The sequence below is a fragment of the Rosa chinensis genome, chromosome 7 (assembly GCF_002994745.2).
Source record: "Rosa chinensis cultivar Old Blush chromosome 7, RchiOBHm-V2, whole genome shotgun sequence".
Taxonomy (NCBI): domain Eukaryota; kingdom Viridiplantae; phylum Streptophyta; class Magnoliopsida; order Rosales; family Rosaceae; genus Rosa; species Rosa chinensis.
The window spans coordinates 35,922,533-35,946,691 of NC_037094.1; the positions used below are offsets into that span (position 1 = coordinate 35,922,533).

Here is a 24,159-nt window from a genome sequence, read left to right on the forward strand (position 1 = left end):
AACAAGAACACTAACTTAAGGCATTACAAACTTTCCTAAATCTAGGAACTTCACTCAAATCATCAAGGAAGGCATTTATAACTTGAGGAGGAGGTTGCTCCATGTATATAGTGCCTATGTTAGTGTCCAAATTACACTTAGATAGCACATCTGCAATCATGTTAACTTCTCAATACACATGAGCCACAATGCATTCTTCAAATCCAGCTTTCATTTGTAGGCAACTATCGATAACACTCTTTAGAGGATGAAGGTTATTAGCTCCATTGTTCAACAACTAAACAATAAATTCTGAATCACATTCAACTATAATTTTAGGGATATTCAATTGATAAACCATCTACAAACCAAGAAGCATCCCCCAAGCCTCAGCCTCAATGACTTTGCCATATCCCATGTATGAAGTAAAACCTTTCATCCAGGTTCCACTCTGATCTCTAAGCACACCCCCAGCACCAATGTTACCAGAATTGGATTTAGCTCCATCAACATTGAGTTTTACCCATCCTACATCAGGTTTTGACCATTTTAAATCAATAACAGACCTCACATTTGAATCAGATGGTTTGGCTTGGGCTAAAGACCATTCAGTAACAGCATCAGTGATAATCTTCGAGGGAAGCAGTGGCCATTGGAAGTTTTTGAGGAAACCCCGTTTATTCCTCCACTTCCAAATATACCAACATGTAAAAAAGAAGACAATACACCATTGGTTACCACCATAGCATTTCTTGGAGCAATGGGTATTAGCAGCAAGCCAAGCACCCCAATCCAACACCGTGGCCCTTTGCATACTGTGAAAACAGATTATCCTATTCCAAATATGATATACTTTGGGACAATCTCTAAACAGGTAAATCAGGGATTCCTCATGGTTATGGCATCCAGGACAAGTAGCGTTACTGGAGAACTTTCTTTTGACCCTCTCAACATTAGTGAGAAGTTTTCCATGGATTAAAGCCAAGCGAACACTTTCAATTTTGGAGGCATGCATAACTTCTAGATAAACTTCTAGGTAAAATTTGGTAGACCAGGTTCTTTGAAATGGATCATATAGGCGGATTTGACTGTAAAATGCCCATTTGGTGATTCACCCCATATTCTTTTATCTTCACCTCTACCTGGAAAACCAGCTTGGGATGCTTGTGCAAACATTCATTTATATATTACACAGCATGTGAACAGTTTTTTTCCCTCTTTTTTTTTCTTTTATCCCTTATATATGCCAATGTATTAAGATTGTCGGATACTTGTAGTTACGTACCGAGAAACATCTTGTGCAAGACATGGTGGGTTTGTAGCGTCTGAGGATGAATTGGATGAGGAAGGGTGTGCGAACTGGGGGTAAATGTGGTGCATTGTTTCGTTTCTCTCCGGGTAAAGTTGGATAGATGGCTATTTCCTAGGTCTGTTAGACACTTCGAAATTTTAACTGAATTTTTTTGAGTGGAAATAATAATAATGGTAACATTACAAGGGTCTTTCTAAATGTACCCAGCAAAAATCTTTTTACACCCAGCAACATAGTTTTTACTCCTTATTTCCCATAGTACCCCTTTTTTAATAAACTGAAAATAGAAAAACAAAAGCAGCAATAATAGTAATTGCACCTACACTCTCTTAATCAAAAGAACTGCACCTGCCCTCTCCATCGAAAAAAAATTGCACCTGCACTCCGACACCTTTGTTCCTTTTCATCCTTTTTTATTCTTCTTCTTCTTTCTCTATATTCCCTTCTTCTTTTCAGTTTTCTCTTTTTCTCTAATCTTGGAGATCTAGATTAAGCAATCCAAGTTTTAAAACCAGCAACTTGGTTGCTCCACTTCTATCTCTCACCTCTCATTTTTAATTTCATAATTTCATATATTGTTATTGATTCATTTTTCTAACTGAATCAATCACATATATGTATATCTATTATCTTGTATGTCCAAACTAATGTTAACAACGACATAAGTAAAATTTCATACGAAGAACCAATTTCACCTGAGAAAGAAAGAAAGAAAGAAAAAAGCAAAAAAAAAAAAAAAATAGAAGCAGCAGCAGCAAAAGTAGAAACCTCTATACGAGGCCTTGAAGAAAATAAAACAAGATTCTCCCTCCCTTCAATGAAGAAGGTTTTGAGACTCTCAAATTGAGAGTGTGATAGCAGCTAGCCAATGAGAAATATGGGGAGGAAGAGACAGACTCACGATGGCGGGGTGTAGGTTTTTCTCTTCTTTTTCTGTTTTTTTTTTTTTAAATTTAAATTAGGGGTAAAAATGAAAAACTAAGAACAATAATTGTGTCGCTGGGTACACTAAGAACTTTGCTGGGTACAAATAGCAACACCCCATTACAAATATACGTGTTACTAGGTGGCCTATAAATATGTCTCCCACACATAATGTTTAAGTGTCAAACTCCTCGGAAGCTGCGATCGGCTGAAACTTATTAAAGTAGAAAAATAAAAATAATCAAAAAGAAGTAAAAGATAACAGCAGCTTAGTTTAACATAATGACCCAATCCTGGAATGAGAACCAAGCCCATACATAGCAAGGAAGGAAGTCCAAAAGGTTTCACCGTGTAGACACAGCAACTTGCGGAGCCACCAGTCTTTCAACTCTACTGTCGGCCTCATCCCACGATACCAACTGAACACCCACTTCACCGTTGCCCCACCACCCGTTCAGAGCCTCACCGGTAAATGGCAACTGAAGCCTAATTGATCGATCAGACCTATCCCAGCCCGAACCTATCCCTATCACTGGAATTACCCGTCCGACGATGACATCTCGACTCTCGATTACTCACTGTCGGACAGGACAAGGCAACTTCAAACATTTTCTTTTATATTTTGCTTCGTGTTTCTAGGAGTAGTTTTGGAAAAGTTAATTTTGACTGAATTCAAATAGCAAGCAACTGTTTTAGGAAAGAAGGATCCAGAGAGAACAACAGAGAGAATTGGGAGAATGAGTTGTACTTTCATTGATAATAGGGGCCTATTTATATAGAGGATTACAAGCAAAGAATCTGCATCTTAGGTAATTGAATCATACAATGATTGGAATATCTCTGTAGATATCGGTAAGACTGACCCTATTACAACTCAGACAAGTAATCAGAGTTTGGGCCAGACACACAAACTAGGTGTCCTTAAACACTTCCCCTTGTGTCGTCCAAACGTGGTGCTCCTCTCGTTGCCTCCTCAAAAACCTTGCCAAGTAACAAAAACCCAGTGGGACAAAAATAACCTTGGTTGAAGGAGAAAAAAAGTACAACACACCATTTACATTTCGAGACCATACATGTAGACATTTCTCCCTGATGACAACGGGAGTTCAGATAACTTTTGAAAGCGATGCTACCAACATGTTTCTTGAAAGTAGAATTAGGCAGTGACTTAGTGAACAAGTCTGCCATATTGTCCTCAGACCAAACCTAGTGGAATCGTATCTAGGATTCCATCGGCCTTGAGATACTGGCGGACATCACGAACCCACCTGTGATATTCAGAGCCAGTTGTTCCCAATGGAGCAAAGTCCAATTTTTTCAGGTTACTCATCCTGAAAGAGAACAAGAAAATGGTTAGTTTCGGAGCGGAAAAAGCTACCACGAAAACATATAAAACTTCTGAGCGTAGTCGCTTCCAAGAAATTAGGAATTTCTTAGCGTAATCACTTCCAAGAAATTCAATTCCAAGAGATATTGGATTAGATCGAAACAATGATGTAAGTGGTCAATCATAAATTCTCTACAAACTCTAAATTTGGAGATCTCAACAAGCTCCAAGCTTAGAGTGAGCACGAACCCCCACAGTTCGGCTTAATTAGGTCTCCCCTATGATGAAGAAAGGAAAGTAGAAGAAGGGAGTTTGCAAGTCCCCGAAAAAGAAGAGAAATTGAATTAAAAAACTCTTAAAAAGGGAACGTTTAGTAAACAATACTATGAAATAGGTCGCCGGAAATTTTTTTCGGAAATGTGGCGTTGACCAGAGTTGACTTGTGCCGACGTGGCAGATGATGTGGCAGAGTTGCTGATGTGGCGGATCTGATGTCAGTGGGCTTTGACTCCTTCTGGGCCGTTGACCTTTGGGCTTTGACTTGATGTGTGTGGGCCTTTCTATTTTTTTTTTTCTTCTTCTCTTCTTCTTCCGTCAGTGGGCCCTTTTTTTTTCTTTTCTTTTTCTTTTCTGCCCAGCACGTGGGAACTCTTTCCTTCTCTTTCTTTCTTCTTTCTGGCCCACTCTCTTTCCTTCTCTTTCTTTATTCTTCTTTCTGGGCCTGCTCTCTTTCCTTCTCTTTTTTTCTTCTTCTTTCTGGTGAAGTAGGCCGCGTCTCCTTAGTCTGGGGCTGGGCAGGCGGGAACAGAGGGCAGGGATGATCAGAGATAATTTCTGGGAGTCCGGCGGTTCAAGGACGTGCAACATTTCATCAAACCAGTCCGGCAACTTTCCGGCATGTTTTTGGCATTATTTTTCCGGTTCCCGGATTCTGGATTTAGGGCGCTGTTTGTGGCCAGATGTGAAGGTAGAAATCGGTCTAGAAGGGCGAGATCCGGGCAAGATTCTTTTTTCTCTTCTAGAGGCTGGTTCGGTACTTTTCCTGCCAGTTTTGGACTTCTGGGATTGAGGGCTTCAATATATGCGGTAGTGGTTTCTAGGGTTTGAAGGCTACGATTTTAGGATTTCAGAGTTAGGGCTTCGTGCTGATAACGTGTTTTAGGGAATCAGAAATTGAGAGAAATTTGCTGTGTATTCTTATTGATAATAGAGACCTTTTTATATAGAGGACTATAAGGCATAGAATCTGAATCATATAAGGAAAGAAATGGTACATTGAATAGGAATCTGGGTCCTTCTAATGTAACCCTATTACCACTAGGTAAAGTAACCTAGAGTTTGGGTCAAACACAAATTAGAGTTTTACTTGAACATGAGTAACTTTTATCTAATAAAACATTATTAATCATAAAATATATAGGATCTATTTGCTGCTGGCACAGAAACGAGTTCAGCTCAATGGAATCAGCCCTGCTGAGATACTACGCCACTCTTAAGGAAGACGTATGTAGATGAACAAGAGGAGCCAGATCAAGTGGTAAGAGTACAAAAACGTACGTACGTTGTTATTTTGTTAATTACTGGATAAGGTCAATTCATATCAAGAAGGCCTTATGGCATAAGGTCTTCCCTGCTTGTTGTTGAGTCTGGATCATGATTTGTTCTGGTGATCAACCGAGGGCCGGTGTTTCGAGCTTCCCGGTCTCGACCAGAATATCATAGTTCAAATAGTAATTTGTTATAGACATTGTTATTAATTTGTTTGGGTGTCTATGTTGTAGATAGGTTTATGATAAGTCTAATTTATAGCCTTTTGAAAACATTTCTTTTGAAATTTCAGGTTTACACCATATTGTTGGTGTTTCAAAAGTAGCTATTTGCTCAAGTCATTAATTGCTACTAACTACAAATTTTCTAATAAAAAAAAACTTTAAATTTTGATGACCATCAACAAAAGGCATAGGTTTCTAATGCCTATTATTTGAATCACCGGTTAGGTTTTTTGTTAGTTTTTCTTTTGTAATTTTTCAATTCGAGTAAGGGGACAGATTACTCACTTATCTCGTTTCTAAAAAATAATAATAATAAAAAAACATACAATAATTATGAAATGTATTTCATTTTTCTTGTTCTTATTCAATACGAAAAAATGTTTAATTTGGTTTGCCATAATTCAAAGTTGTGAGAGAGAGAGAGAGAGAGAGAGAGAGAGAGAACCAAACTTGGTACAGAAACTTGGGTCTGGATGTTCATTTGTTAATAGCAATCTTTGACAAATTCTGATGGGTTAGTCCCTCCTTCAAAATACATATATATATATATATATATATATATTAGTTTTACGTACTACATGATAAACTCCTCTAATGACTCATTATCCGTGACCACTTACCTGATTTTAGGCTAAAAATTGCCCACTTACTCTAGCAAGAGTTTTTTAACCCCATTTACCCAATCTAACATCTATTGACATTTTAGCCCCTATTAATTAAATTAAAACCTATCCCTCTCCTCTCAGTCTCTCTCTCCTTCCCAAACTCTCTCGCTCTCCCCTGGATCTGCACCTCTACTCTCTCTCTCTCTCTCTCTCTCTCTCTCTCTCTCTCTCTCTCTCTCTCCCCATGATCTCCACCTCCAGTCTGTCTCTCTCTCTCTCTAAGATCGCTGCGCCGAAGATGCAGTCTAAACCTGAAGACGACGAAGAAGCTCCAGTCGGAGCTCCAGCCACTCCAACGTTCTCGTCGCCGTTCGATTCCACAAAGCTTGAAATAACCGAACCCGACTCCACAAAGCTCCATTCTTTCACCTTCACGGACCTCACAAGCCGGCCCTGGAGGCTCAGCCACTGCTTGCAGACCAGCGATCTCGGCTTCTGATCCTGCTCCGGCAGCTTGGCCAGAATTTCAAGGAGGATTTGATCAATCTGCAAGTACTCCGACCGATCTGCAAGTACAACCATTTTCGGAGGCAAGAACCTAGCAAGCACAGGCAGCAGATCAAGGAAGCCAACGCTATCGTGAAAACCCGAAACAAAGAGACCCCAACCCGCCGCAGGGAAGCACCGCGAAAAAACCAGCCGGCCTCACAAGTTGATGGGTGCCCAGAGCACCTTTTTTTTGGTATCTTGATTGTTTTTTTTTTTGTATCTGTAATGTATTCATTTTGGTTCACTTGAGAGCAATAATATGATGATTGGAGGGTAATAATATGATTATTGAGGCAATAATAGGATTATTAGGAGGCAATAATATGAGTATTGGAGGGCAATAATATGATTACTGGGGGGCAATAATATGATCAATTGTGACCTATACTGTATTCATTTTGGTTTTGGGAGTTTATACAATTCACTAGACAGAAATAATATGAATTTGAGAGGCAATAATATGATTATTGGGAGGCAATAATATGATTACTGGGGGCAATAATATGATTACTAGGTATTATTAGGGGACAATAAATTCAGATGTCGGAATCCGGACACCAGTCCGGTAGCCGGATTCCGGATTCCGGTCATCGGTGGCCGGATCCCCGTCACCGGTCGCCGGATTCCGGTCACCGGAGTCGGCGCCTGGCCACTGGTCACCGGAGGCCGGCAAGGTGGAGGATGACTTCTCCCTCTAAGTGAAAATGAAGGAGAGGGCAAAAAAGTCTAAAAAAAAAATAAAAAAGAATTAATTGGGTATTAGGGAAATAATCCCTTAGAGTGTTTTTGGTAAATGAGGTTAAAAAAACACTTGGTGGAGCAAGTGGGCAATTTTTAAGCTGAAATTAGCTAAATGATCATTTTCCCAATATAGATTTATATATATTCTGATGGGTCAGTCCCTCCTTCAATATATATATATATATATAAATATATATTATGATGGGTATCTGTTTGAGATCGGTGACAAACCCCATCTCTCCCTCACTAAGCTTTCCCAGCGCCATGGCCCCATAATGAGTTTGCAGCTAGGCCAATTAACCACAATCGTAGTTTCTTCAACAACTTTGGCCAAAGAAATCCTCCGAACTCATGACCAAGTGTTCTGCAACTTAACCCTCCCAGAGGCAATCCACGCCTGCAAACATAGCGATTACAGCATGGCTTGGCTTCCCGTATCAGCAAGATGGAGAAATCTTCGTACAATATGCAACTTGCAATTGTTTGCCCCCAAAGTTCTTGATGCTAACCAAGCCAAACGGAGGGTTAAGGTGCAAAAGCTCATAGATGATGTCAATGGAAGCATGAGGGCCGGTGAGGCAGTGAATATCAGAAGGGCTGCTTTCTCAACCACACTCAATCTGTTGTCACAGACTATCTTCTCTGTGGATTTAGCTGACCCGAGTAGTGAGACAACTAGGGAGTTCAAGGAGACTGTCTGGGGTATGATGGAAGAGATAGGAAAACCAAACTTGGCGGATTATTTTCTTTTTCTTAGGAAGCTTGATCCGCAAGGCATAAGGCCGCGCTTGACCCATTACTTCCAAATTACAGTAGACATGTTTGATCGAATGATCCATCAAAGGTTGGAATCAAGAAAACGGGATGGTTATATCTCAACCAATGATATGTTGGATACACTTATGAATATCAATGAAGAGAAAATGGAGGATATGGACGTGCTTGAAACTCAACATTTATTTCTGGTTAGGCAATAATAATCTTTGTTTTCCATTTTTATGGTTACTTAAATGTCATTAGTGTCACTAAATCTGATCAAAATAAAACATACCTCTACTAGTATTTATTCGAAATATAATATATATATATTTATATTTATATTTTATACTTTATATATTAACATTTTTTTAAATGAAAATTAGTTTTCTTTTGAGATTTTGTGTGTAATAATTTTTTTCGTTCAAATAATAGATTTCTTCCTCAAAGTCCTTGGTTAATTAGATTGCTCTCATGCTTATAATTCACACTGTTCAAAACCATGTAAATGTCAATCGGAAAAATAAACAATATTGTTTAGGGTTTAGTTTTTCAAAGAGAAAAAGAAAAATAAAACGATTCAAAAGAGTTTATCTTCTGACAATTTTTTTTTTCAGGGAAAGTTATTTCCTCAGTCAATTTTTTTTATCTTTTTTATATTATTATGTTTTCTTTGCTATTCTACCTAATTGTCTATGGAACATGTGATTTTGGTTGTTGAAGCATTTTTATCAATTAAGGGTAATTTCTGGGTTTTAAAAATTTAACCGTTGTTTCCTAAACTAATACTTTGACACACACACACAAACACACACCCACACACACTTGCATAGTTATACAAAGTTAAAATATTATATTTGAATTCTTCTAAAAAAAAATATATATATATATATATATATATTAGATTTGAATAAATGAAAAAAGACCAAATTGCCTAGTGAAAATAATTGAATTTATCGAAGCATACACTTGCTTCAAGTTTACTATTATTACAATAATTGGGATTGTTTATGTGATTCTGTCTTGTTCATCATGATTCATTCCATTGATTTTATCTAACAATATATAGGATCTATTTGCTGCTGGTACGGACACAAGTTCAGCCACAATGGAATGGGCAATGGCTGAGCTACTACGCAACCCAAAAATCCTTTCGAAAGCTCAAGCAGAACTTGAGCAAGTGATTGGAAAAGGGAAACTAGTTGAGGAATCAGACATTGCACGACTCCCTTACTTACAAGCAATAATCAAAGAAACATTTCGGGTTCATCCAACAGTTCCTTTTCTACTCCCCCGGTAAGCAGAAGCAAACATAGAGATTGGTGGGTATATAATCCCAAAGGGTGCACGAGTTCTAATCAATTTTTGGGCCATAAGCAGAGACCCCATCACTTGGGACAACCCAAACTTGTTTATGCCTGAGAGGTTCCTGGGATTAGACAACCAAATTGATGTTACGGGGAAAAACTTTGAGCTTATTCCATTTGGTGGTGGGAGGAGAATATGTCTTGGACTTCCATTGACAATAAGAATGTTGTACTTGATGTTGGGTTCATTAATTAACAGTTTTGATTGGGAGCTTGAAGATGGAGTTGTACCCGAGACTATGAACATGGAAGATAAGTTTGGCCTCACCTTACAAATGGCTCAGCCTCTGAGAGCTGTGCCCAAGAAGTTATAGGAGGAGGATTACCTATACCTATATATTCGGCTTGGTTTTGTATTTTCTCTTGGGATCCAATTCTTGGCTCCTCGTACTCCATCTCTTCTTTTAATTTTCTCTTCTATGTAGCACATTTTTTCTTTTTGTTTTTTCACCTTATAAAGGAAGGCTATAATCCATTAATTGTAACTCAGACAATATTCACGCCCAATATATATTATGATTAAATTCAGTTTACTCCCCTGAACTTTAGGCCTAAAATCAGATTGGTCCCTCTTTTTGAAAATCGATTACGATGGTCCCTATACTCTCAAATGACATCACCCGAGTCCAAATTTCAATTTGGCTCGAAACATGACGTCAGCTGCTGAGTTGGAGCCGACATGGGGGCCCACAATGGAGGCAAAATGGACATTTCAAGTTTTTCTAATTTTCTCTCTCTTTTTTTAATTTTTTTTTCTCTATCTCTCCCCGATCTATACTCTCTCACTCTCTATCTCTCTGTATCTCTCTCCCTCCCTCCTTCCCTCCCTCCCTCCAATGTCGAGTTCCACCCACAGTGCCTCACAAACCCACCTACAGACTTATGCTCCAGCATCAAAATCTGAGGAGCCCATCCCCTTATCACAACCCTTCTGACTCTCCCTCATTCTCTTCTCAAAACCCACAAGCCAATTTTTCTCATCTTCATGATCCTCATTCTCAGATGCAACACTTTCCCAATAATCCAGACAAAAGCCTGCTTAGAATTCTCAAGCCCATGAGCGATTTCGATCAGTTGTTTATAAGACAATCGAGCCAAGCTTCCAAAACATGGTGCAACTAATTTCAGTCCTATTACCAATAACAGATTCATCATCTCATCCAAATTTTCTCCCATCTTCAATTAACCACCAAGGCTATGACAATCTGATGAAATCAATAACCAGGGAGAATTCAATTTCAACCAAATCGAACCAAACTCAGTTGCTTTGCTTCCAATTATCACCACAAGAGTAAAACTTTGATTCAAAGGTTGGGAATATACCTTCGAGAACCGACTGCAACCAACTCAGTTTCCTAGAATTCCTTGTCGAGACTGGGTTGATGATGAACTGGTGATTCGAAGCCCACAACCAACATGCTTCTGACTGGGTTGATGTGTCTCAGAAAACCAGAACCTCGCCGGAGAATTTGAGCCGTCCTATTCGAGAGAGCAGAGATTGAAAAATCTGAACCGTGAACAATGGTACCGGCGCTGACGACGATGACCTCGATCTCTGATCCCCAACGCAGGTAATGGAACTCACCGATTCAAGTATCGACGAACTCCGGGACTCCAGAGCTGAGCCGACGATGCGGTTCGGACTCGGCATCGATCTCAATGAGAGGATCCCTTGCTCAGTTCGCCGGGTGGAGATTCTGATTTTGACTGACGAGGAGTTGGAGGGTTCAAACATAGGTGGAGGGAGGAGTGGGTGGAACTCGACATTGGAGGGAGGGAGGGAGAGAGATACAGAGAGATAGAGTATAGATCAGGGAGTGAGAGAGCATATCGGGGAGAGAGAGAAAAAAAATTAAAAAAAGAGAGAGAAAATTAGAAAAACTTAAAATGTCCATTTTGCCCTCATTGTGGGCCTGTCGGCTCCAACTTAGCAGCTGACATCATGTTTCGAGCCAAATTGAAATTTTGGACTCAGGTGATGTCATTTGAGAGTGTAAGGACCATCGTAATCGATTTTCAGAAAGAGGGACCAATTTGATTTTAGGCCTAAAGTTCTGGGGAGTAAACTGAATTTAATCCTATATATTATTATATTAAAGCGAGACTGAAAAGAGAAGGATCCAAGAACCCCAAGTAAAAAAGAAAACCAATTAACTATTAAGTACATTTTAATACAAAGCAGTCTTCTATCCAAACTTTGTCTTTCAGAGCAAGTACGTAGTACTAGCTAGCTAAATGTGCAAGTCTATAAGCCAAACATCCTACAATCCTCCACAATATGACCATACTAGATTTAATGTGTCCTGACCAGGTCGAGCCATAGCATTGATCAACAATGAACAAAAGTTACTCTTAAGGAAGACAAATGTAGATAAAACCAGAGGAGCCAGGTCAAGTAGTAATTAAAAGTATAAAAGTGTCACGCCCCGAATTTTGAATAACAAATTCAAATCCGAAACATGAATAATAACCAAAACAAATAACGTCCTGAATTTTTTTGTTAACCAGCGTCTCGCAAACCATAATACAAACCTCGTAGCAAACTATCTCTCGAGTCAAATATTACAATACCACCATAAATAAAAGTTACGCTCAAAAGAGTCTACAACACACCAAAATAGGTTAAGTGCTGACGTCAACCCCGCTGCTCTACTCAGCTCGCTCTCCACCCTGATTATCCTGACCTGCAGGATTATCCGCTACACCGTTTGAATAGTGTACCGGGATTGCAACAACACAAAACCCGGTAAGCTTTTTGCAAAGCTCGTGAGTAAAAAAGAAATGAACGGTTGATTTAATAAATCACAATTCTTTTAATTCAAGTAAAACAATCCAACAATCCGAACACACAGAACAACCCCAACAATTTAATCACCAACCCAACTCACGTGGCACAAAATACTCACAATGCAATAACCTAGTTACCACCATGACCGTACTCCCACAACAGACTAGAGCTCTATCTGAATCGTTACTTGTCACCTTGGCCCAGGTGTAAGCATCCGATATACTTCGGTTAATACTATAACCGTCGAACTTTGGGCATTTCTACCCGCAGAACAAAATACTTTGTTTATCACAATGATAACTGTCGAACTTTAGACATTGCTGCCCTCAGAACAAAACACTCTGGTTATTATAACCATCGAACTTTGGACATTTCAGTCCGCAAAACAAAATATAAACAGAATCCCACCCGTTTCACAATATCACGTCTCCACCCAAATCATACTCACAACAATACCAATTATCATAATAATCATGGCAAATAAATCCTTCATTCAAGTATAAAAACGAAATCATCAAAAAACCACATATTTCAATGTCACACCATTCCGTATAAAATCACGTAAATATATATATATATATATACGTAATCATCCTCTCAGGAATGACCACTAATACCAACTATAGTTCACACGTAGTAAAACCAAGAAATTCATTTTCCTATATACTTTAAATTTCATTTTCTTAAAACCATTTTCTCACACATAACAAATAATTGTCAATAAGGAAATTCGGTTCGTAAATGAACCATGTGAGATTTACTCGCCTTCAATCCGGCTGCGTCTTCTCAACAGCTTAAAATACGGTTTCCAATTGTTCACCAACTCAAACCGTCAATCACCTAACCAAATACGATAATTAACTTAGCGTACAATTCAAGAACGAACTTATATGAAGATCCAACGGTCGGATCTTCACCCGTGACCACACAAAGTCTTCGGGACAGTCCTACGATCATTATATCAAAACTATAAGTCTATCGAACTGTCCGAATCTTCACAGATCACAAATCGAACGAAATCGTAAAATTCAAAACTAAATCATACGATATCCAAAATTCACATGCTATATATCAAAATGATTGTATGAACACGTAGAACATAAAAATGGGCAGAAACTGCCCTTGGGATCCCCGGAGGTGGCCGGAAAAGGCCGCCGGAGTTAGGGACAGATCCGCCGCCGACCACTGCCTATGGTGTCAGGGCCGAGCTTTTCCTCTTCGTTTAATCATTTTGAGAAACTTTCATAACTAGATCAAAGTCAGAAAATGAACGCAAGTGATCGAAAATACCTCAAACAGTCCGGTTTGGCAGGAAAATTTGCAGAAAACGGCGAAGCCTCCGACGAGTGTGAAATCGATCTCCCCAGGTCCAGGCCTTCTTGGTGCTTGTTCACAAAGTTTAGGCGAGTCTGATGAGCCAAGAATATCGAGTTTTGGTGGCCGGTAGCTCGAGAAATTCACTTCGCACTCAAAACGGTCGGAAATGGAAACAAGGTTCCTGCCGCCGCTACAAGCCGTGCCACGGAGCAAGGCTGCCACTGGCAGCTGCGCAAGGTCAAGAAGAAGCCGTGGGAGGTGGTTTGGTGTGGTTTGGTGGCTGGAGGAGGGAGAACGGAGTCGGAGACTCCTTGCTCTGTTTTCGGCTTGAGCTCGGGAGGGAGAGAGAGAAGAAAACGGTGCGGCTGCCAAAAATGGAAACCCTAGCTATTTTTGGAAATTTCCAAAAATAGCTAGGTATATATACCCAAAATGGAAATTTTTCCACGCACGATAACTTCTTCGTACGAACTCCGATTCTTGCGTTCCGCATATGCACGAACTCGTATCGACGAGCTCTGCAACTTTCGTGAAGGAAGTTTTCCCAAATTCGATTTTAATGACCCCCCCCCCCTAAATAACGTTTGTTTCGAAAATAAACTCATTCGAAACCAAATTTCTGATACAACAACATACGAATCATGCCCAAAATTCATATATCACATAATTGAACAAATATCGAATTACGAAAAATTTAACTGAGAATTTCGGGTCTTCTCAAAAAGAAACTTAATTACCTACGTTGGTATTTTGTTAGTTAATTCCTGTCCATACCACAAAGGAGCCTCCCAGGCTCCATCCTCAACTTCAACCCACAAACACAAAGCAAGTGAGGAGGATCCTTGACTACCACTCACGTGATGGTGAGAACTAAAATAAAGCAACCCACGTATGGTGAAAGAAAACATTGCGAAATCCATAAAGCTTCCCCAAAATCCAGCAAATGAAATCACGAGTACGATTCCCAACCGTACTCGAAGAATCTCAAGATAAATCACTCAAATCAACGACGTATGCCACACATCAAAATACTCTCGAATCAATAAACAAATAGGCGACATTAAACAAAATCATATATCTAAATCCAAAATCACTATTAAGGCATTCCCAGTGCCAAAACCAAAGGTCAAATAAATAATAGATAGTCATAACTCCATCAGAAATCCCATTTTCGAAAATCTTCCAGGAATCTCCAAATCAACGAATGAGAACAACATTTAATTCCGGAAATCACCTCGGAAAATAGTTCGTCAAAAATTATTATAAATCGTAAATCCAAATTTGAGCATAGTAAACTCACATTTGAAAATCATGATGGAAAAATCCAATCAATATTCCAAAACCATATAATATCCGAAACTAATTAATATGCTCGACAAATAATATGATAATTAAATAAATTATTAATTCAAGAAATAAAAGCATGCATCATTATTTAAAGCAAAAGTCCACTCACAGTATACATCTAATGTGGCACCCAAGCGTAAGGATCCTCGTCTAGTGATGGGTCGGTACCTCATCCTGTACAAAATTATATTTTGTAAACTACAATTCGAGAATTAAATACAATTCTAAAAAGAAACCAGAAAACCCCTCGTAAATCAACATCTCCATTTCTTCTCGGATTCATCCCAAACTTCACCACTGAGACCAATTCATTAATTTAAAGATTCTAGAGTGGAACATAGAGAAATCTGACGGTCGGATTATCGTAAATCGATAACCGAATCTCCACACTCCAGAAAAATCACAATCGATGCTAAACCTTCTCCAACCTTTACAAAACACACACCAACATGCTCCACAAGTTACAAGGAATGCAACTAGCCAGTTTAGGAGGCCATAATGGGCCCCCTGGCGCCACCAACAGTGACGGCGCGGCCAACCCTAGAACTAGGTATCAACACCTATGCCACATTCTTCTTCTCGACAAGCCCAACAACTTTCATAACTAAAACACAGTTCAATTTGAAGCCAAAAGTACGGAATTTACCTTGAAAGCAAAGAGTGGAAATTTGAAACCCTAGCTCTTCAATCCTTCGATTCGTGCTGTACACTTCAAATTGGATCAAGAGATTTGGAGGGATTTAAGTACGCCTCAAGAGCTTTCAAACAAGGCCTGGTGGCGCAACTGGAGGTGGCCGAATTGGGTTGGGAGAAAGAGAGAGAGGAGAGAGAAACTAACAAGTAAGTTTCCGGAAATGAAAACTTACCACAATAACTCCTCCTTTTATAGAAAACTTATCATGAACAGTAACTTTACATTTTTTATCATAACTTCTCCATATGAACTCTGATTTAAGCGCACCATATGTCCACAGACTCGGTTTAATATCCTCTACAACTTCCGTGAAGGAAAAATTTTCAAAAACTGACCCAAACAAAAAGTCAACTTTTTGGTCCACTAAAAGTATCGAAATAGAGTAAAAAGTGAAAGTAATTGTCGTTTACCGTCCAAATGACTAGTAAACCGGTAAATTGAGATACGAGACGTAACATGTTTTCTTTCTCCCTCTTTCTGTCTACGTTCTTTCTTCATCTCTCATCTTATTTTCCTTCTTTCCCCATCTTCTCTCTTCTGCCACTCCCCACTTTTTTTTCTTTGTCTCTTCTCTTCTTCTCCCTGTTTTTCCTTTTCTTTTCCGTCCCCTTGCTCTCTCTTTAGTATCTTCCTAAATTAAAAGAAAACAACATAACAAAAATTCTAAAATAAAATAATTATATAATAATCCACTGTCGATGACCTATAGAGACTCCATCGACCCAGATCGCTTTGCCTCATCCTCGCCGTCCTCCCACCAACTTCGTTTTCACCGATCGAGCCGTACACTACAAATCAAGGGCTAAAAAATGGTGGCGGACCGCTGGCGTTGCTACGCCAATTTCGGCGACTATAGGGCTCAAAACCACTCGGGTTTTGAAGCTCTCCTCTTTCTGGTTCGAACCATACCACCCTTGCAATTCGAATCATCGTGTGGTGATCGGAATCTTGTTTTAAAATCTAACAGCCAATCTAGCTTTCAAGCTTGATCTAACTCGTTCCAAGCCAATTTGACCTTAGCTCCAAGTATACAAGTTGTTTCTCTCACCATAATCTTTATTTTGACTGGTTGGATCACCTTGATTTTGAGGTCGGTGCGGTGGCGTGTCCAGTCTCTTTTGAGGCTATTGTTTGCTCTGTTATCTTCTACTTGTCAATATGAGCGTGTTGATATATGGGTTGTGTCCTATTTCGATCATTTGAAACATGCTAGGTTTTTCGTAGTTTCGGTTCGTTCACTTTTTGATTTGTGAGGATCTGACCGTTGGATCAACTTGTCATTTTGCTAAATTGGTCATAGAAGTGTTCTGTAGACCTTGGGTGGTCTCGGATGAAGTTTTGCCACAATTGCAGTAACTTTCGATTTCTAGTTCAAATGCAGGATTTGAACTTTAATTGTTTTGTGTTTTGTTGTACTGAGTTGTGACCTTATTTCTTAGATGCATGACAAGCTCCTTTTGAGCGGCGTTGTTTGATTTTGTGCTTATTCTCTCGCTTGTGTGAAGACGCAGTGGAATTTGTAGGTGAGTAAATCTAGCGGTATTCTTTTATGAACTGAGTTACTTTATTGTCAGATTTACTGGTTAAATTGTGAAATCGCTTTTGAACATAAATATTTGTTTTGGAAATATGAACTTGATCATCAATGGATAATAGGTAAGTTTAAATAGAGTTTTTTTATAAAATGATTCTTCGGGTTTTATGATATGTGAACTATAGTCGATATTAGTAACATTCTTGAGATAATGACTACGTGTCTATATATATATATATATATTTACGTGAAATATGTATATCCAGGTAGAATTGTTCGGTAAAGTTGTTATATTATTATTATTGTTTTGAAAAAGCACTTTGAGTTGAGTAAAATTTTCTTGGGCTACAAGTCTAATCTTAGCGATCTATGTCGGCGCCACGTCACTCCAAGAGGGTTGACAAAAACTCCGTATTTGCCTTGTCAACCTCAGTACGGAGTCTATTAGCATTTAATTGAAGGGTTGGCTAAAGAGTGGTAAAAAAGCGTAATTGTGTTGGTTTTCGATTATGACATGATTTTTAGGGGATTATGTCAAAGATGGGAAATTTAATGTAATATAAATTTTATTTGGGCTCCAGTTTAGTCCAATAAAATATTTTTTAGCATATATCTTCCAATATATATATCTGTGAGAAGAAGACGAAGAAAGTCCAAATTTGCGTTGCGGCCTTGATCGCGAAATCAGAGAATGGGGTCTGAGTTGGAAGAAAACGCGACGTCGTTTAAGAGTTTGGGGCTATGCGATAAACTGGTGAAGGCCGTTGGTGAACTGCAATGGAAAGCCCCTACCCCTATTCAAGCAGAGACGATACCTCACGCCCTCGCAGGCAAACACTTGATCGCACTTGCCCAAACGGGTTCGGGTAAAACCGGAGCCTTTGCTCTTCCGATACTGCAAGCTCTCATGGATTCTCCTCAAAAAGCCTTTTTTGCTTTGGTTCTCTCCCCAACAAGGTCAATTAATTCACCTTCCCTCTCTCTCTCGCCTCTCTCTATTCTTCATTTTTAATTACCAATATTAAAAAAACAATGACTTGCAGGGAGCTTGCTGTTCAGATCAGAGACCAGTTTGAAGCCCTCGGCGTCTCCATTGGTGCCAAGTCTGCTGTGGTGAGTATACTTGAGCTTTGCTACCAGTACCAGACATGTATTAAACTATTAACTACTAATCTTCTATCTAGGTTATGGCCCATTAGTTTATAACTTTATTTATTTTAGTAGCTTGAGATACTGTTGTTTAGTTGAGGGCTCAACCAACCAAGTAGCTTTCTTTATTGGTTCAGCTTATTGGAGGACTGAACATGGTGGAAGAATCTAAGGTTCTTGCAAGGCGGCCACACATCATTGTAAGCGCTTTCATTTTTCAATCACAACTTTAGTCTCTTTTCATTCCACTACTGCGTTGGTTACTGTGGTGCCGGTACTCAAACACTGCTTGTGGCGTTGTTGCCCTCAAAGGCAACAACTTCATTTGGACACCTTTACCTTTTGACTTGTTGTTGTTGTTTTTTTTTTCTTCCTTTCCTTTTCTTTAAAGTAATTCTTTGTTTGTCCATAGTTCGGTCTCCCTCGTATTTGTATGCGTATGAGCTGTTGTCTTTGGCAAGTCCTGTTATCGTCAATTTTTTACGTTGCTGACTAGAAAGACTTCAAATGATTTTTTGTCTTTTTTTTTGTTTTATCTTTTTGACAAACACAAGTTTTAGTTTTGTTATGGATCACCGTTAGATCTGTGCCAACATTATGCGTAGCTATGGAGTTGTCTGTAAAGGATCTAAAAATTTATTGCATAAAGTGACAAATCTCTAACTTTGTTAGATAGATAGATAGTTAGTTGTTTTATGCTTTTTCTAGGACGATATTGAATGCAAGTTTTTTAATTTTTAACTCTTTTTCAAGGTTGCGACACCCGGACGCCTCCTTCATCATCTGCGTGACACAAAGGGATTTTCTCTTCGCACAGTGAAATATCTGGTACTTTCTGACATCACCTGTTCAGTTTTCTCTTTGGTTATGCATGATGTAATTGCAATTTACAATTGTCTATACACTACTAGATGCAGTTATTGCCAGAGAGATACTACTAAAAGTAGGATGTAAAATATCAAGAGACGAATCAAGACAAACATGAGAACAAAATGGGAAGATATTATTGAAAATTTAGTTCCAATACGAGAATCTCACTCTCCATATAAATAATTTTCATTTAGCATTTGTGGATACTTTGATTGTTGTAAATATTTCAATCATTGGCTGTCATACATTTTATGAAGACTTTATCTTGCATCTTCTTTCCCATCCAATGCATTATCCAATAGACTTTTTCCGAAAAGTAAATTTTCCCTTCACACATTGATTTGTTTGGTACATTTTAATGCCATCCATACTGTTTTCTCTTTTGTTTTGCATAAGGTTATTGCAACTAATAAATGTTAGTATAAACTGAAGACTACCAGATGCATGATGTAGCCAGAGAAAGGCTACTAAAAGTAAAATGTAAAATGTCAGAAGATCAATCAAGACCAAATTTGCAAGAAAAGTAATTGTTTATATATTTCACTTATTGGTTGTCTGATATTTGTGGAGACTCTATCTTGCATATACTTTCCCATCCAATGACAATATTAACACTTTCTATAAGACTTGCTCAAAAAAGTCTAAGCAAACCTCTAATTTTTGAACTGAGCAGGTTTTAGACGAGGCAGACAGGCTGCTTGGTGATGAATTTCAAAAATCGACAGATGAAATTCTGAAATCCCTCCCTCGTGGTGGTGAACGGATCACATATTTATTTTCTGCTACGATGACCAAAAAGGTAAGTTCAACTATTTCAATGAGGTTGTATTACTTGCACTATTTTCGTTTTGTATGAATGCTGCACGTTGGATATAGTCAAGTGATGTGTTGTTTGGACTCATGTGTCTTAGTTTCCCTTTCTATTATTCTAGACAAATAGAAGTCTCTCTTTACCGACATTTTAAATTATTGGACATTAGTAGAAAGTCACTAAATCTATTCTTTCGAATTCAATTTTTTTTTCCCATGAAAGAAAAAAGATTCAGGACCTTTCTTGCTTGTGATGAGAATGCATTTATGCAAAGAAGCTACGGAATGTACTTTTACCATCTTACTTAAGGTTGCATTACCTACTTCAGGCTTTTGTTGTTTTATTCTTTTATTTTAAAGCATCACATCAGAGTTTACATTAAATAATCGATTATGGCCTGAAATGCCAAATTCTTGTTATAGTGAGTTCTTGAGTTGAGTCACCCTTACTTTGTTGCAATGTTTGAAACAGCGAGGAGTCTAAGAACATTGGTGGGAACTTCTTCTACACTCTAGCGGTCTTAACCCGTTGAGCCGTAAAAGCATAAATTTTTTGTGCCATAGATGATAATAAGAAAAAGAAAGAAAAAAACATCATACTTAGAAAGCAATATTAAACATCATTCATAAAAAAGAGTCGATTAAAACATATATGTGTGTGTGTGTGTGTGTCCATATATATAATTTGTTTATTTTAGTTAACAGAGTTCTGCTCTTAATGTTGCAGGTCAAGAAGGTTGAAAGAGCTTGTCTAAGGAACCCTGTGAAGGTATGATGCAAGAGTCTCTTGCACCATGTTCATTCTCTACTTATTTGTTTCAAAAGTAATAATGTCATTTTTTCATTTATCTCAGATTGAAGTAGCATCCAAGTACTCTACGGTTGACACACTAAAGCAGCATGTATTGATGGCGCCGTTCAAGCACAAGGTTTCTTCATTTCTTCTTATTCTTTTTGTTCCTGATTTTAATTCTAGAGGAGCTATGCATTCAGATTTTATACTTGTGTTGAAAAAAAAAATTGTAATTTGAGGAGATGTGAGGAACGGATCATCTTTATTTTTGATGCTCTGTATCCTGGAACGCATGTTTCCTTCTCCCATCTTCAGGTTAGGTTATAGGAAGGGTCTGGAAATTCATTCACCATTTTAATATGTATATCTGTTTATTTGACTAGTTCAAATTGAAGAGTTGAAGTTAAATTTTTACATGGAGTTTTGGCCATTTTGATGCTGTTTACTGTCTTGTTTCCTTTGTATATAAATTCACAAATATTGTACCTCCAGGATTGCTATCTCGTATATATTCTTACTAAGAAGTGTCAGTGCACAACAATGGTTTTTACTGAACAATGCGCCACAGCACCCTTTTTGGCTTATACACTTCGAAATCTTGGAATTAGGGCCATCCCTCTTCATGGTGATATGAGCCAGGTATAATACATTTAGTTTACTTGAAGTACTAGTGGCCTTGTGGGTATGCTTTATTTAAATGAAACATTTTAATTTCTCTGGCACTCCGGAGCTCATCTAACCTTGTCTGTATAAACTTCTGGCAGCAAAAAAGACTTGGAGCCTTAAACATGTTCAAATCAGGACAGTGTAATGTACTTGTCTGCACTGATGTGGCAAGTAGAGGATTGGATATTCCATCGGTGGATATGGTTATTAATTATGATATTCCCAAGAACACTAAGGTTAGGCTTTCTATTTACCAACCCAGTGTATTTCTTATCTGCCACACAGTTAGCTGCGGGATTGTTGTTGTGCATACTGCAGCTCTTTATGATTCAAAAATTTGTGTTCCCCCATAGATCCCTTTTTGAGATTGTTTGTCGTTTTGAGCTTTATCATTTTTCTTTTATTCAAATAATTAACAGTTATCTATCCTTAGGGAATTGTGATAGGGATCAAATCATCTGCAAATAGTTTGCCTATTCTTTTAACTGTTAAAATTGTTAAATGAATTACTGTGGTTATTATCAGGATAGTCACATATTCTAATATTCATATTACTAAAAAATGATGAGTATTCAGATTTCATTAAAAACTTGTCTGACTGCACCATACAACTGAGGCATTGACCCAAATAACATCCAATACCAAGCAACTTTAAATTTGTCCTAGTTTGCGACAGTTGTACTGGTGCCTTTGGCACAGTTCCTCCCCCCCTCCTCCGCCTCCTCTTCCTTCCCAGCGCACGCGCGCTTTGGTGTGTGATGGTTCTTTGACAATCACCTTCTCTTCCTTTCCCAATATTCCCTGCAGTCTGGTAGAATTGGCTCATTTGTTTACCATTTGAATGAAATGTTGTCTCCATTGCAGTCCTTTTTGTGTTGCGTGTTTTGATATCATGTGTCCTTGCAAACCTGTATCCTGTCAACTGAAAAGGAAAAGGGGGTAAACGCTTGGAAGAAAAACATTTTATTTAATACCATTGCTATTATGCCCTCGTTAGCTGACTAAAAATGGGTCACAGAATTACATCCATCGAGTAGGAAGAACTGCTCGTGCTGGGCGATCCGGGGTTGCAATCACTTTCGTGGGCAGTATTCTTGACTTACCAGGGTATTTCCAGATAGAATCGCTTATTGGTAGGCTACATTTATAGTTACTTGTGTTTTAAGACAAGAAAGTGATTTGTTTTGAACGCTTACAGTTTTGTTAACTTTTCAGGCCATAAGTTACCTCTATTTCCTGCTCCATCTGAAGAAGCCTTACAATTTCTAGAAAGTGTCAGAGAGGCTAGAAGATTGGCCACCTCGGTAATGTTCACCCTAAGTTGGTTTCTTTTCAATATCAAGGTTTTGGGTATTTAGTTGGATTGATTTACATAGAAATAAGAAAAGAAAAGAAAAATTGGTTTTTGTTTTGGGGGGAGAAGGGTTTGGGGTTTCCAATGTTTATTCAGTTTTGTCATTGGTGGACTTGACACAATCGACTTTTGATTGACTTGCAGAAAATGAAAGAAAGTGGAGGCAAGAAGAGAAAGTGGGGAGGAAACGATGATGAGGAGGATATTGTAAAGTATTTAAGTAACCAGGCTGGAACGTCCAAGAAGATGTTCAACAAAAGGTTTAAGAAATGATGAAAGATTGCCTTCATAACCCTGGAAAAAAAGAGAAATGTAAAATGAACGACATTTCTCTTATTCTCCTTTCTTCTGACTTTAGGAATTGGGTTTTTATCTCTGCTTTTGCAAGGAAACTAATTTACTGAGACTTATATCACGTTGATGATAGACCTGATTCGAATTACTTCTTGTGCATCGGACTGCTCGCTGAAAGAATCAGGATATTACCACCAGTTGAACGGTGTAGTTCACTACACCTGCGTTGGACTTTTTCTTTTGGGTCTGAATGCTCCTGCATTAGGCTATTCGCAGAAGCAATTTCCATATAAAATTCTCTATTTTCAGGGAAAATGAAAATTTTTTTTTCAATGACTAAAAAGAAAATAATAATGCAGTCAAGACTATAAAAGACTATAAGGAAGCCCCCTCTCAACAACCGACTCCATACAAGTGGAGATAGATGTTATGAATCATTTTTGTTAAGTTCCCTAGTCTAATTAGGTTGTTAATGTGGGAGTGTGAAATGCTGCGTTTTGAAGCATAATAGAAGGAATATTAGGTCATTTGTTTCTAGTAATAGTATCTATAGTTGCTCGACACGCTTGCACCTTCTTGTCTTGTATTTACAGACCGTTTTGCCTTGTGGAAAGGCCATGAATGAAAATCTGCATTTTATTTTGTTAGAGTAACTCTAACAGATTCTCTATATTTTTATTTTTCTCTACTTTAGGGAAAAATAAGTAGGGAAAAATAAGCCTCTCTTGCTCAAACTGATTCCCTATAACTATCTATATTTTAGGAGAAGTGAGGAAAGAGAAAACTAAATTTCCTATATTTACAGCAAACTTTAAAATTTTAAGGAAGAATATGAAGATTTTAGAGATTGTTGTAAAATAGGGAATCTGTTAGAGTTGAGGAATAAAAAGAGGCCAAAGCTTTGACTTTTGCTTCCTTATAATACAGAAATTAGAGGGAAGCGGTTGGAGTTGCTCTTAATTTTATCTTAGATTTCTTCTAGTTTCTCTCTGTTAGGGTTTAGAACCCTATCAACTGGTATCAGAGCCCACATCATGGGGCCGAGTAGCATTGGGAATCCACCAACATACTTGTCAACACCGTCGCGTCCACCTGACCCAGATGATTTGAGGAGGAGGAGGATCTAAATGGTGAGAGAAGAGACGGCTGCGTGGTGCTGTGAATTTGAGAAAAACATGGCTTCAGTCCAGTCCGAGGTACTAATTGAGTTG

The 24,159-nt window shown here is 38.4% G+C and overlaps 1 protein-coding gene and 1 pseudogene across 1 annotated transcript; both read left to right on the plus strand.

Annotated features, from left to right (window-relative positions):
* Positions 1-7,358: 7,358 nt before the first annotated feature.
* On the plus strand, positions 7,359-9,691 carry LOC112177845 (annotated as a pseudogene).
* A 7,926-nt stretch (positions 9,692-17,617) lies between these two features.
* On the plus strand, positions 17,618-23,096 carry LOC112178757 (DEAD-box ATP-dependent RNA helicase 10). The gene is made up of 12 exons (XM_024316968.2): positions 17,618-17,969; positions 18,056-18,125; positions 18,299-18,361; positions 18,915-18,989; positions 19,705-19,830; positions 20,569-20,610; positions 20,696-20,770; positions 21,127-21,273; positions 21,399-21,536; positions 22,319-22,433; positions 22,516-22,604; positions 22,799-23,096. Exons 1-12 carry the CDS (start codon positions 17,704-17,706, stop codon positions 22,925-22,927), a joined length of 1,335 nt encoding a protein of 444 aa, XP_024172736.1. The 5' UTR covers positions 17,618-17,703; the 3' UTR covers positions 22,928-23,096.
* Positions 23,097-24,159: the final 1,063 nt, after the last annotated feature.